Source organism: Hetaerina americana, unplaced genomic scaffold (genome assembly GCF_022747635.1).
Source record: "Hetaerina americana unplaced genomic scaffold, ioHetAmer1.1.p SCAF_1, whole genome shotgun sequence".
Classification (NCBI taxonomy): domain Eukaryota; kingdom Metazoa; phylum Arthropoda; class Insecta; order Odonata; family Calopterygidae; genus Hetaerina; species Hetaerina americana.
The window spans coordinates 32,466,356-32,482,334 of record NW_027286069.1 but is presented as its reverse complement, the minus strand read 5'-3'; the positions used below and the strand labels follow the sequence as shown (position 1 = coordinate 32,482,334).

General features: G+C 35.8%; 1 protein-coding gene across 1 annotated transcript in view; it reads left to right on the top strand.

Annotated features, from left to right (window-relative positions):
- The window catches only part of LOC139690407 (death-associated inhibitor of apoptosis 2-like), a 32,515-nt gene extending 18,054 nt beyond the window's left edge, over positions 1 to 14,461 (top strand). Inside the window, exons 4-9 of the mRNA XM_071587852.1 lie at positions 2,044 to 2,334; positions 4,321 to 4,571; positions 8,912 to 9,043; positions 9,240 to 9,442; positions 11,931 to 12,143; positions 12,957 to 14,461. Coding sequence (XP_071443953.1) covers positions 2,044 to 2,334; positions 4,321 to 4,571; positions 8,912 to 9,043; positions 9,240 to 9,442; positions 11,931 to 12,143; positions 12,957 to 13,623 — 1,757 coding nt within the window. The 3' untranslated portion in view covers positions 13,624 to 14,461. The remainder of the gene's footprint in view (positions 1 to 2,043; positions 2,335 to 4,320; positions 4,572 to 8,911; positions 9,044 to 9,239; positions 9,443 to 11,930; positions 12,144 to 12,956) is intronic.
- The last annotated feature ends 1,518 nt before the right edge of the window (positions 14,462 to 15,979 follow it).

Here is a 15,979-nt window from a genome sequence, read left to right as displayed (position 1 = left end):
AAGGCGAATAGGTGCTATTTTTTGTCCTTAATTAATTCCAACTCTTCACTTTTTGTGTCAGGATTTAATGCTCTGCAGTCAAACTTGAACCAAATTCCAAAGAAACTGCGGGAGATGCCGCAACAGTAACTTTTAACGGAGTCATCCGCTAATGTGCATTTCAATGCAACAATTTCAGAGCGTAAAAATCATTCGCCTTGACTGGGACTCGAACCCAGATCCCTCAATATCCGGTCGAGTGCTTTAGCCACTTAAGCTACCGAGGCGTCCTCTTTAACTCTGAAATTTTGGGGCTTTTAAAGGAACAAGATGTTGTGATGAAATACCGTGCATACAATGTCACAGGCATTAGTAGTCGTGCGCGACGCGCCACAGTCCATGAGGTTAAAGCCAACTTTAAACACTTATGGTGTTTTCCCTTTGACAAATTCCAAAGAAACTGCGGGAGATGCCGCAACAGTAACTTTTAACGGAGTCATCTGCTAATGTGCGGCATCTCCCGCAGTTTCTTTGGAATTTGTCAAAGTATAAACACCATAAGTGTTTAAAGTTGGCTTTAACCTCGTGGACTGTGGCGCTTCGCGTACGACTACTAATGCCTGTGACATTGTATGTACGGTATTTCGTCACAACATCTTGTTCCTTTAAAAGCCCCAAAATTTCAGAGTATAAGAGGACGCCTCGGTAGCTTAAGTGGCTAAAGCACTCGACCGGATATTGAGGGATCTGGGTTCGAGTCCCAGTCAAGGCGAATGATTTTTACGCTCTGAAATTGTTGCATTGAACCAAATTCTTAGTCTGGTGTTTATTGTAATGTGCATAATGGATTCAATTTACATTGTTGTCTTGGTTTTTATTGTCTAGCTTGGAAATGCTTGGTTCCAGTCTTGGTTCTGTCTGTCAAAAATTCATTTGGGATCAATTTTTAAATACATGTGCTCTCATATTTGTTTCCTGGCGTTAAAATTGGTTTTATGAAATTTTGTCTCTGTTTAGGATATTATTAAAATCCCTTAGGGCTCTTTGTAGTAGTCCATGCTTAGCTAACCTTCTTTGTAAGTAGAAATTGTCTTGCAATGGTGTTTTAAAAATGCAATTTAATGCTTATCGAAAATGAATTTGCTTGTTCCTGTGCATTAAATAATCCCTTATAAACATACCAAAATTTCTATTAATTTTTTAACAAATAAAGCTGGAACAAGTCTTTTAATCTGTGTGAAAGTGTACTATGTAAAACAGCCTTAAGAAATTATGCATTAATTCATTCAATTCCTAAAAATTGCTTAGATTATTGAGAAGTGGGCATAGAAAAGGGCTGCAAAGAAATATTCAAGTTTAATAAATTCTCCTGTGAGTGAGAACTATGATTTGATTATGCATCTATTTATTATTACTCCCTGTTACACTCCATGGAACTCCAAAGCTAAGTTAGAGCAATGTCAAAAAAAGTGAACATTTTGAAACACGCTAACAATGTATCAGTTTGGCACATAATATGCATGCTTTATTATTTCCATTTTTTTGCTAGTGTGCCTAAAACTTGAAAAAAATTTGAGCATTAGGGTTGAATATTTCAGTGATATTTAATCCAAAATAGTTTTCCAAAAGGTAAAATATGTACTTTAAAGTGAATTTATTTTGCACATTCTCAATAGCTTTGTCTTGGTGAGAGTGGAATGCATTTTCAAAAATGAATTGTTTTTCATGTAATCTAGTTGGGGTATAATAATCAAATGCATACCTCTGTGATTAAATAAGAAAAACTAAATGACCTTACCTCATCGGGATTAATTTTGTAAACTTTCATTCAATAGGACTTCACAAAGACCTAAATGTGAAATTTTCCCAATGCCATTTCCGTCTCTCAAAAGACGTTTGAAGTGAGCAAGTTTGCTATTCAGAGTATTTTTACATATTTTAGAAAATGGATTCAATGTATCACATCAAATATTTCTAGCCTGGGCCAAATGGTCTGGAATAGTTACAGAAATACAGAATTATTTCTATAAAAATCCTTCTTACCATATTTTTGCATGTTTTCAGATCAATTTGGCAATGAGAGACTAGTGGAAATGGTATCTGGCAGTGGTGGAGTGGTTCTATCAGAAAACCAAGGAGCTGAACTTTTGGGAGTACATCGCCATAAAGGACCAAGAAATGAGAGATATGCCACAACTGAAGCAAGGATTGCATCTTTCCTACTTGACAATCAAGAAAATACCTGTACAGTCGTTAGATGTTATGGAGTTTCAAAGAGTGACACCATTGGGTGGCCAGTGTCTCGAGTTAAGCAAACACCGAGGGCCTTGGCTGAAGCAGGATTTTTTTATACAGGTTTGTTATTGGTACTTCCCCATGGACTACAACCTTGATGTGGTAGAAGGGCTTGCGTGATCTAGACCATGTTAGTTAGGCCTTAATAGTGTGTAGTACCATGGTCCACCAAAAACATACCATAATTCATTAGTTTGCTGCAAATAAATGTTATGGGTGGTTTTGTGATGATATATATGTGAATTTGTCTTCTTGAAATTTGATTGAAATTACTTACAGTGAATTGAAAATTTTTATATGATTTGAGTTTCTTCTGAGAGCCTGGTTTATTTAGGTATTGGTGATTTCCCTAGGGTACAAGTTCCGTCTTCTTGTTGTAAATATAAAAGATGCATTTATCATTACCTCTAGAAGATACAGATACCAAAAAAGTACACAAAAGCCTAAAATATTTCGTAGTTTTAGGTGGACTTCAATAACTTGAGTTGAGCCGCTATAATGGAAAATGTAATGCCATGAAACAATATTGTAGTTCAGTTTAATGAAACAATTTAAATACACTTTAAAAATATGTTTAGTGTTGGAAAAAATAGTCACTACCCTTTATCAGCAGCATTTGCCCAAATCAATTGGAACAGCATATCCCCTGATCAGCACATATCCCCGAATTATGGAATAGCACCATTGATTGAGTCAGTGATAACCTCTGATATTCCAACTTAGTGTGAATCAAGCTAGATTAATAATACATTACATGCTTCTGTTTGCATGAGCTGTAATTGCTAATCTGACTTTTAAATTGGGTGCCCACCATGCCATAGTACTAGTGCCGAATATTACCCACATGGTTACTAAACATGTATGAGTGTCTACTTGTTATGAAAGCCAGCCTCCAGAGAACCATCATTAAAAATATGTATTGTGTGAGTATGCATGCATGAAACATTGTCATAACTTTTTTAACCATTCTTTGATGATGAGTGACAGCTTAAGTTAATAAGTGGCTAAGATGTCTCAGTGCTTATACTCATGGGTTTTAGTAATTATGATTCTTCATTGAAAAAGTTTTACTGTTGATTTTAAGGATAAGGATAAAGGCAGAGACTGATGAATCTTAATGTATATTATCTTTTCTATTCTAGCTATCTAGATTCTAGCTATCTCAATGAATATTTGTAATTCTGTATATCAGGTTCAATTTATTTAATTATATTAAGAATTTTTCTGCAACGGAACCTCACAAAACACAATTCATTACAGAATCTTTATCATTACGTAAAACAGTTCTAAAAGAAACAATTTTCAACTTTTTCAACTGTTGCAATTATTTTAATCGGTATCAAAAAATTAATATGAATCCATGTCAGCAATTCTTTGTGAGCATTCATCCTTTACCAGTTATTTGTTTTTCTTTGGCTACATGATTGGTTTAGCTTTCTGAGGAAAATATGTTCTGCTATTCACTGGATGATAGTTCTGCGTTCTTGTAAATCTAAAATTCCACCCTTATAAAAATGGATGAAAAAATTATACTTTCCATTCCTTAAAAACACAAATTTATCATGAGGAATGAATGAGGAGAGTATCTGTTTATATCGCAACCATTTTTTCCAAGAATTTCGGTTATCCATGTTTTTCAATTATCTGTGCTTCATCATGCAACCATTAGCATGGAAGTTTACTGTTTATATTAAAATTTTCAACTTTTCTCCCCAGGCTTCCCTTTTCTTTTAATTAAAAGTTACGTGTAAAAAACAAATTTCTACCTCTGGTACAGGAATTTTAAAAATCAATGAGGAATGTATTAAAATTTTTCTGATCACTTTTTAATATGTTTTTTGTAATACAAATGAAGCAATTTTCCTTTATTGGGAATATTATTGACTTCCATCAAGTTAGAACAGCATCTATTGTATTTGCATGTATAGTACATTTACATATGTATATAGTGCATACATTTAAGGATTCAGCCTATTGAGAGTTTTGTTTTGCTCTAAGGGCATAAATGATTTTACAATCCTAATTTTCCTTTAATTTCAACTTCAGGGCAGTCGGATCAGGTACGCTGTTTTTACTGTGATGGAGGATTATGGAATTGGCAAGAAGAGGATGATCCATGGTTAGAACACACAAGGTGGTTTCCCAATTGTGCTTATGTTTTGCTAGTCAAAGGGGAGGCTTTTGTTGAAGCAGTCAAGAATATGAAGCCTCCTACAAATTCTGCCCATTGCAACTCTTCTGCAAGCTCAGTCTCACCTGGCATAGCATCCAGCAGTTCAAATTCTCGTTTCTCTCAGGTTTGTCAATCCTTGTTTTCTATCCTTTATGCATATATCAGTTAATTGGGGAAAATCATCAACTATTGTGTATTTTGGTGATTATGTTGCTTTTGAGGTTGAGCTGCATTGATTTTAAAATCTTTGTGCAACTTGAGTGATGCCACTTTCCTCCTCAGTCTTTGGCTCTCAATGTATGAACTCTTAATTTATATTCTGGGGAACATTTGTAACCATAATGCCTTCAGCCTGCCAGGAATGTTAAATGCCTGCTGACTCTAAAGTAAAAGAAAGTGTACGAACCTACTCAAAATGCACACTATAAGATCCAGGAATGGAATTTTGAAACTAAATATGGAAACTTACAGACTAGCAAAGAAGCTTTAATTTGTCTTCCTGATGTGTATGCTCTATCAAGTCCAAAGCCAAGGATTTTGTCTGCATCAGCCATAATTTTGCCATTATTATTATTACTTTTTATTTGCCCAGAGATCACAATACAAAAATACCATGTGGGTGGTGTATGTACATGATATAAGGCATGTCAAAAAGGAGCAAAGATACTATTAAATACATAATTAAGGCTCAATTAAGATACATAAAAGAAATGATGCTCATAGTTACACAGATGTTTGGCACAAACCCATGAACATGTCTGTAACATGCACATGCAATATCTAATTCAGAAAAATCATTGATCACCAACATGAGTCAGTCCATGACCATTGCAAGAAACTAAAAGTATGAACTTTCTGGTCGGGAATATTGTTGAGATATTTTTCAACTGAGTAGAACATATTGCACTGTAGATAGGTTCAGGAGCATTAATCTCATTCATGTTGTATCAATTAATCTTTGAAGTAGGCTTAAGAGATACAATGTGATAATTTCAGAATGAGACACCTCCTGGTCAACTGTAGCCATTACGATGGAAAACGTTTTAAAGAAATGATATTTAAAGGAATAGCACAAACTTCATGATTACAGGTTACATGTGCATGTGATCTAAGGTGTCATTCTTAACTTTTTATGTGCCAAATTTGTTTTGCATCTTAGAGCTATTAGCTCGAATTTGTCTCAACCCTGACTGTGGCCATTACCGAGATGTATTACTTGCTAAACTCCTTGAAGGGCATGCCATGTTCAGTGTGGAGGAATTTTTTGTCTTCTTCAAATAAGTATTTACTTGAAAAGGCATCAGAATTTCAGGATGAAAAATGTCCCTGGGAAAAAAGATGCAAAGAAAGAGTAATAGTGTTAATAAATAAGTGCCTTGATGACCGAAGTCATTTGCACCCAACTGGGGCCACATTAAGAATTATAAAGAAAGGGAAAGTATAAATTGCTCTCATTTTATGGTTAATATGTGATGCATGTTAATATTCTGAGCAAATAAAGGGTCATGGCTTCAGGTTTCCATGAACTAGAACCAAAAAACTGAGGCTTCTTGTTATCTGCCATGTGGAAAAGCCAAAGTACTCTTCAGGAATTAGATCTTTGCCTACTGATTATGATTACTGTCAGAAAGCATGGATGGCAAGTTCAATTTATGAATCCTGGATAAACAAACTCAATAAAAAGTTCAATAGAGAGAGAAGAAAAATCCTACTTTGTGTTAACAAGTTGCCTGTTCATCCTAAGATCACTTACAAGCTCAAACCTATCTGGTTGTTATTCATGCCACCAAACATGATATCCAAGCTGCTGCCAATGGATCAAAGCATACTAAAAAATGTGAGGCACATGGTACAGGTACAGGCTTAAGGATATGAAGATGAATTTTCCTAAACATGTAAAATAGAAATATAACTGAAGACATCAATTTGTTGGAAGCAAGTTTTGTGCATACTTCAATAAATGTAAATGAATACATCATTACAAATCATTTTCACCGAGATGAATTTCTGAATGATTATTTGAGGCCTAAAGATGAAGATATAATTGTCCATTTTCCTAATGATTGGTCCATATTTTGCTACTAGCTATCATATGATGAGGAATATGAGGCTATACTGAGCATGGACAATAATATGGTTGCGGATGAGCTTCCCATCATTGTTGAAAGAAGACAACAATTTGCAGCCAGAAGAGGAAGAAATTTTAAGTTAATAATCATGCTTTAGACTTTCTGTAATATGTACTGCAGAGGCATGAATAGTAGGAATACTTCCCTGATGAAACAGACTTTTTTATAAATTGTTCTGAAGGAAACAAATTATTGCTCAAATATATGTTGATTGATTGGTTGATGTTTATTTGTTCCTCAAAGACATGTTTGAGACTTATGGTACATGTCACATATTGCTTGCAAATATTCCAGACCAACAAAAATACAAATGCAATTGGAGTTTGAATACAATTGATAGTTACAAATAAAAAAGAAAAAGGTAAACAGGAAGCGGTAACAGTGTACGTAAGAATAAAATTATTTATCAACAGAGAGAGACGTGAACTCATCAATGGTAAATTGATGTTTGTGCAGGAATTGATAAAAATTAGATTTAAATTATCACAAATTTTCTATTTCGCTTAGGTTTCTAGGTATTGCTTTTAGGAATTTGACAGCAGCATAACAAGGGTTCTTGGAAAACGTGGCTGAGTTATGAGAAGTTATCCTCAAGTCATTACACTTAAAGTTAAAGCAAGGTTGTCATTTACTGACTAGGGTCGCACTAAGAATTATAATTTATTTATCGACTTAATTGGACGAGGTTGAGACTGATAGTCCCTTCTTCCACCTAACCCTACATTACAGACATTACATTGAAGACAATTACATACAAACAAGCCCTAGATGGAGGGAAATCCACCTAGGTGGGAATCGAACCCGCGACCTCTGGGTTGGGAGGCGAGGATGTTACCCCGCCGCCACCACGGCCGGCAAATGAGAGGTGGGTTGTGAAATGCAATGCTATAATAGATTTTCCCACCTTCATAAATTCAAGATTTTAAATTTCATGGGTTAAATACCTGAGCGAAGCCGAAAAAACTCTTAAGGATGAAATGTGAGAGATTAGTGATGGCCATAAGCCACAAACAATGAAGCAGGAGTAGGAGAATGAATGAGTGTGAATGGGAGGTAATACTCATTGATAGCTGAGGGACTATGGGAAAATTGCTGATAATTGAATGATGGCATTCTGATATGTCAATCCAGTCAATTCTCATGTAGCATGAATTCACAGGGTATGAAAGCAATAAGTTGAAGTTCACGGTTCCCTTCCGTATTTCAGAAAGTCAATGGTTCTTCTCATAGAAATGTGGTTTTAAATGCCACAGCTGATACAAGCATCAAAATTTCATGCCACCATAATTCACATTTAGCCCAGCATAATCTCATAGGGTTTACTAATTGACTTAGCCAAACTGTGAGTTTTAGTGAATCATCCTCTTGAGATTTTTTTCCAATTATTCATTGTTTCAACAGAAGGTAGTTTTGATGGAGTGTTAGGGAAGTAAGGAAATGGATTGTCAGGCAAATGAACTTTTATGGGAAGGGGAGAATAAATAACAGAGATGTTGAGTAAGGATATTAAGGAAAGGTTAGTAAAGAATTTGATGTGAAGTCTGGTTTATTACATTGTGGAAACAAGGAGATAGGTGTAGATTGGAGGCTTTTGTTGTGTGGATGTGGAGGAGGATGAAACAGTAAAATTGACTGAAAGGAAAACCAATGAAGAAGTACTAGACATGGCAAGGGAGAAGAGATGGTTCTTGGAATAAAAGGAGGCAGACATTATCTGGTGTCAAATAAGTATTTATTGTAGTGTAAGGATATCATACAATGTCATATTATATTGGATTCATAAATGTAGCAAGTCCTTGTGTCCATCCAATACCTACCCTAAATGGTGGACTGCCATTAAGTTGCTTCATCCAGTATATTCAGTCTAGCTTGTGTCTTTACAAGTTTATAACTACTTATTTATTTATTCAGCATAAGTCCGAAAACAGCACATTTTGGCCTTTACATCGAACTATTAACAACGATAACAATGGTCACATTCACAAACACCCAAGCCCTAGGTGGAGGAAAACTCACCCAGGCGGGAATCGAACCCGCGACCCTTGGAATAGCAGACGAGGACGTTACCCCACTGCCACCGGGGTCGGCTTATGTACAATATTGATGTATTTTTGTTATTATTTCAGTTTACATGTAAAATTATCATGAATATTTGAAAGACAGTATGCTCCTCTGCTGTTTATTTGAGCAAGACTTTCAAAGCATCTCCAAATGTCAATGGAATTTAAAATTTTTTTCAGTATTCATATGTGATGAAAAATGCTGGTGTTATAAATCAAAGGAAGTATTTCATGTGAAGTAGAGGTACTTAAGAATAAACATTTGTCTTTTTCAGCTCCAGGGTGATCATGCCACAGGCTCATCAGGAGAAATAAGGCGCGTTCATCCCATCATTCATAATGCTAGAAAGATTAGGAGTGTCAACAAGGAGGAGCTAGATGCTTTGATGGGCTCTCCCTCAGTTATGGTAATTTGATGTCTGCTTCAATAGTAATTTTCTTGTTCAGTCAAACCTAGGATAGAAGACGTTTAACCTTCATTTTCTAAATTAATTTATAGCTATATTTATGATGATGCCAATGGAAGCAAAAATTTCATCACAACTATCATTTCCTTTTGATTTGTATTGACTTACACTTTGATTCCTGTTATTTGAATTGAAGATGGCCCTAGAAATAGGTCTTGATGCTGGTCGAGTAAGAAACATTGTCCAGCGCAAAATTGAAAAAACTGGTGTTCCATTTGCATCGCCTGATGATTTGGTTCTGGAAGTCCTTGGAAGCCAAAAGGAAGAAAGAGACAACATTGAGAGTGACGATGATTCAGAAGATGATGGATTTAGATTTTTTCGTGGAAGGCGGACTGCGTAAGTTATCTTGAATGATGAATAAATGGTTTAATTAAGTAGTAAAGCTTGTTAAAGGCTGTATGATGCAATAGGACAATGTTTAACATGACAAATCATTTGGCCCTAATTTTCTTTCCAAATGAAAAATTTAACTGCATTGCCTAAATATGTTCACCCAGTTTCAAATTTAAAAAAAATTTCAAATATTTCTTCAATTCTTACCTGTATACCATCCAGAAATTTTTTCGGAAAGATGTTTCCAGCCCCAGTTTCTACTTTCCAAAAACCTTTGGAAAAGTTGGTCATGGATTCATAAAGTGCAGGTTGCCTTATTATTTGCACTATCCCAATATTCCATGCACCTCACTGCCTTCCGAATTCATAACATCCTCATGGACATGCTTTGAAAGCGTGAATATAGGTTATTTCCCAAAAATAAGTACTCTTCCTCTCGTCATATTTTTTTCGATTCTAAATGTGTTATCCACAAACTGTTTGTGCCTCAGGGACAGACTGTGAACAGTAAGTTTTGCATGGAAGTCCTTGAAAGGCTGGATGGAAAGGAGTGTAGCAAACTAGGAAGGAGATCTTTGCCAATTGGAGGTTCTGCGCCATGCCAATGTGCCATCCCACACTGCCCTCCTCAAAATTTTTAGTTCAAGGTGGCAATGCAACAATTTCAGAGTGTAAAAATCATTCACCTTGACTGGGATTCGAACCCAGATCCCTCAATATCCGGTCGAGTGCTTTAGCCACTTAAGCTACCGAGGCGACCTCTTATACTCTGAATTTTTGGGGCTTTTAAAGGAACAAGATGTTGTGATGAAATACCGTACATACAATGTCACAGGCATTAGTAGTCGTGCGCGACGCGCCACAGTCCATGAGGTTAAAGCCAACTTTAAACACTTATGGTGTTTATACTTTGACAAATTCCAAAGAAACTGCGGGAGATGCCGCAACAGTAACTTTTAACGGAGTCATCTGCTAATGTGCGGCATCTCCCGCAGTTTCTTTGGAATTTGTCAAAGTATAAACACCATAAGTGTTTAAAGTTGGCTTTAACCTCGTGGACTGTGGCGCTTCGCGTACGACTACTAATGCATGTGACATTGTATGTACGGTATTTCGTCACAACATCTTGTTCCTTTAAAAGCCCCAAAATTTCAGAGTTAAAGAGGACGCCTCGGTAGCTTAAGTGGCTAAAGCACTCGACCGGATATTGAGGGATCTGGGTTCGAGTCCCAGTCAAGGCGAATGATTTTTACGCTCTGAAATTGTTGCATTGAAATGCACATTAGCGGATGACTCCGTTAAAAGTTACTGTTGCGGCATCTCCCGCAGTTTCTTTGGAATTTGGTTCAAGTTTGACTGCAGAGCATTAAATCCTGACACAAAAAGTGAAGAGTTGGAATTAATTAAGGACAAAAAATAGCACCTATTCGCCTTTGGGGAATACTAATTTTTGAGGAAGTACTAGAAAGCAATAATCTTTCATTTCCATGAGCATTTTTCATTAACTAAACTTAATAAGCCAATGTAGCTTGGAAGTTTCAAATATAGTTAAAAGAATACGAAGTTTTGGAAACCAACTAGGAGTGATATAAAATACAACAAAAACATTAGCGGATGACTCCGTTAAAAGTTACTGTTGCGGCATCTCCCGCAGTTTCTTTGGAATTTGTCAAGGTGGCAAAGCTGTCTCAGCCGCCCTACAGACTCAATGTGGCACTGCCAGACTTATTTTTGTTCTCAAGATTAAAAAGGAGCTTGAAAGGCATCCATTTTGGAATTTATTTATTTTGCATTTGTCTGATAACAGCACTTCGACCTTGACATCGAACTTCGAACATTGATATAACAATTTGACAATTACATACACCCAAGCCCTAGGTGGAGGAAAAACCACCTAGGCAGGAATCGAACCCGTGACCTCTGGGTTTGCAGACTAGGATGTTACCCCTCCATCACCGGGGCTGGCAAAAATGCTGGATAATGCAAAAGAGGTCATGATGAGGTACCTGCGTGAGGTTCCCTTGAATATCTTTCAGGAAGCATATCATGGCTGGCAGACATGCTGGCATTGGTGTATCTATGCACTTGAAGAATTTTAGTAATTTGTACTTTGATCTGCAATAATTATTTCCCCCATATTTATTACACTTATTTTTGGGAAAGGCCATGTATGTTCTTTGTTCCTTTTCAAAGACTAGTATTATACTCAGAATGAAGTGAAATGAATAACATAGTCATATTTTGGTTTTCCACTCCTGATTACCTTCGAATTATTCATTTCTAAAATTCAGTAGCATGCATTTTAGAATTTGTTCATCAAGTATCAGCTTTTATATATGGTGCATAAAATGTCCCTGCCATGAAAAGTAGGGGCATATTTTCATTGTAGACTAAGGGTAAGCGTAAACTTTTGGCTTTGGGGCCAACAAGTTTGGAGTAAATGAGTTCCTTAACTAAGTGCATCATTTTACCAACTTGTACTAATCAATAGTTACAGGCAGCCAAATAGAAGATTCTTTCGTAGCCCTGCGGTGCTTCAAGATGACTCCGACTCCGATGCTGTGCATGATCATGATTCTGATGAAGGTAGTGAAGAAAGAAATCCTGAGGTGGAGAGTGATCGAGACACTAGTGATGGCAATGAAGAGGGAGAAGTAGAAGCAGGAGAAATTGTTCCAGTAGAAGATGTTGAAAGGCTGATCAGGTATTGTGATACTACTTTCTATGTTCATTCAAAGTTATGTTGTTATTCATTTTGCACTGTGATTTGAATTAACCTCTGAAAGTTTCTTGTAGGAAAATTTAAATGTGCTGGGTTAAAATTAGGAATTATTCCCTATGCGACTTTTACTCCTACCTCTTATGTACTGCCCCACCCATGTGTCTATCGCTGCAGTACATTGTTTAATGAATGCATTTCCATTCCGGAAACTTATAATATTCCTTGCCTTGAGGGAATCTTTGTTCACATTCACCCATGGATTTCTCTACCTACCTTTTTCTCTCAAACCATATACTTTTCTCTTTTATTTCTTTTTGGTGATTTGAATCTTATATATTCTCTTATGTATAACTAAAGCAGCATATCACACATCTTTCGTGATAGTCTATGACAGGGGTATCCAATCTTTATTCTTTCATAATCCCCTTTTTCTTCACTCTATCTCCAGAACTTTTATCATAAGCATTCCTGAAAGTAGGTGCTTTGACTCTGACTGCGAGTTGGGGTGAAAATTGTTGAGTTGAAGTTGAATAATCATTGTAAATTGAATTTTAAATAGTATTTTTTTTAAACAATAAAATTATGTTAAATGGCCCAGATTTTTTAGTTTTAATTTCTCAACCAAGTGTACAATGATTCATGAACTCACAGTGATTACAACTGACACTTTGTATCATGTTTTAGTAATTTTAAATTTTTTAAAACATTTTATATTGACAGTCAAAGAAATTGCAGTATGTAATGGTAATCCACTTGAGATTATAATCACATTAATTTTTTATTCTTATTTTTCAGGGAACTTGATGGGAACTTTCTTGAGCATGCTGCAGCAAGTTCAAGAAATCATGAGGGTCCATCTGGGGAACCAATCTCTCAACTTCCAGAAAACTCTGAAGCGACTGCAGGGATTGCAACAGATTTCAGTGATGTCGCTGAAGCTGCATCCCAGGATGAAAATGTTCTTGATTTTTATTCAAGTCGCTTGACAAAGAATAGAATATCTGCCAGACAAGTTGTTGGTGTTTCAAGAGAAACTGCGCGCATTGTTTTCAATAATAAAAATGATGGCATTGCTGTTCAAAAGGGAGAAAGTGGCAGTAGTGCCAGTGGTATAGGAAATGTGGATTCTGAGTCAGTGGGCATAAAAAGTGATTCATCTGTGGCAGTGGGCATCAAGAGTGATTCATCTGTGGCTGAGGGCATCAAGAGTGATTCATCTGTAGCCGTGGGCATCAAGAGTGACATAACTGTGGCAATTTCTGCTTCTCTTGCAGCCTTGGAGGAAGAAAATCGGAGATTTCGTGAGTCGCGCTTGTGCAAAGTTTGTCTTGATGAAGAAGTTGGTGTCGTATTTCTTCCATGTGGCCATCTTGTCTCATGTGTGCACTGTGCACCTAGTCTTAAAGATTGCCCTATGTGTCGTAGATCAATTGGAGCTACTGTACGTACCTATCTTTCTTAGTTCCCATCAGTCTGTGTATTTTGTCATGTACATGGATTCATTTGCAAAGTTAAAAAAGTTTTTATCATTGGTCTGCAACCATTGATTTCTCAATATTTTTATAGAATTCAGAGAATCTCTTCTTTGATATGAGGTAGACTTGATTAAATATGTTTTTAAATTAGTTTGCAGAAGTAAACATGACTGTAAATACTCACCTGAAAGAGAATTGGTTTTTCAGATTTAGGCTGTGAATATGTTATAAAGTGCTATTTTATTTTGGTATTGTATTTAAAGACCATTTATGTTGGTACAAATTTATCCGAGTTTATGTAAGATCTCAAGAACTATGGCAATGCAACACCATTATTTGCAATATTATTTTTATATTTGGTTATTTCCGGAGTCAGATCTGCATAGTTGATGTAAGAATGCTAATATATACTGTCCAATACATCTCAATCATTGAGAAAAATTCGATCTTGCAGTATTGGTCATAGCCAATCTACAGTTTGCTTGTTTTCCTAGAACTTGTCACTAGAATTCTGTAGGGTGTTTCAAGGTGACTTATTCTTTTTCAAGTTTGGTTTTAGGGCTCAAGAAGTTATACCTAAAATACAATCTGGGCCTCTCTAGTGAATGTTCAGTACATTGTATTTTTATTATTATTCTAGACATGGTGTCCATCACTTAAAATATATTATTGACATTGCTAATTCTCAGTGTTTATATGTGACCAGTGGTTATTTGTCACATAAAAAACTATTATTGTTATTACATATCTAAACTCAGATGATGTATAAAGAATTATAAATATTTAAGTGTGTAATTCTAAATAAAAGCTTACGATATTAGTGAATTCTTAGTTTTCATTGTCATCATTTAATGATAAGGGTACATTCAGTAAATGAAACTGTACAGTCCTGGATAGTTTTTGTTTTGATCACGTCTTCATATGGTGAAGTAAGTATATGAGTATAAATGAAAATATATGTTTGCTAAAGCTGTTTCTGGGAATTATCGTCGGGCAGGTTGGCTTTTTGGACAACAGTTTTGCCCCCAGTCCTGGAGGCGTCTTCAGGTCGAAGTGATCTCTGTTACATTTTGACTGTTATATATATGAGAACAGGGAAAGGAACTGGCCCCCCTTCCCTGATGTGTGAATTTTCACATGCCGTATAGGGCTTAGTACTGGGTGATCTCTGCCATCACCTACTAAACTGACCTTCGGGTTGATTACTGTGTTTATGGTTTACATATATGAGACACTGGCTGGGAGTGGTAATCCATTTTATTTGGATTTTTCATTATTTCTCCTCTTTTGGGGTCTCAGGAAAAAGAATTTTTCTCTAGCCATCACTTTCGTTTGGTTGAACTCAATTGTGGTCCTGGTTCTTTCCACGCATGTACGGCCATTGCTGAGAGTCAACTATTTCTTATCAGTGGCCCTTTGGTGCTCAATAATTCTGCATATAATGGATCTTCCTATTTGGCTGATATAGGATTCTCCCCTTGGGCCAATTGTTAGTTTAATCTAATTATAGAAATAAATGAAGATAAATAGAATCACATATTATATTAATGACAAATATTTCCAAAACCATGGGTCATAACTAAACAGGATAAAACTATATTTCTTATATGCAGCCATAAACATGTCATTCTCTGGTTCCAGATGGATTGTTCATCAATCAGAGATTTAAAAATATGCGAATATCTGATATGAAAAATTAGATTTCATCATCTGTCTTTGTTGTTCTGTTGAAAAATTTTCAGGCAAAAGTTCGTGCTTATTAGGATCTTGGCATTATTCAATCATTTCTGTTATGGGATGTGTTACCGAGGTACTACCTGGGCGTTTTTCGAAGTCATTTGGTAGAAAGTTCCACCAGTGGGATTACTTGATATAATAGAGATAAGTATTTACTAAGTTTAATTGGTGACCAGTGTCTGTAACTGCATGATAATGGAAATGTCCTACTTGGTGCCCTTTAGAAGTCATTTGGAAGCAAAGAAAACATTTTCATTATTATTATTAGGTAGGATTAGAATGTAATATTCTTTCAAACTCATTTAGTCAAACCAAAAATAATTTGACGCATGGGCTCAACAAGCAGGGAAATATTTTATCTTCCTATGGGTTATAATTACATCCCAGAATTCACAAATTTCGTTTGAATTTCAAGAATCAATGTTTTATTTATATGAAATAAACACAAATGTTCCAGTGGTAATCCATTTTTTAAAAATTGGCAATTTTCCACAAAATAAAATTTATTAATGCGACCGGTTTCAATGTAACTACATCATCGATCTGATGATGATGTAGTTACATTGAAACTGGTCGCATTAATAACTTTTATTTTGTGGAAAATTG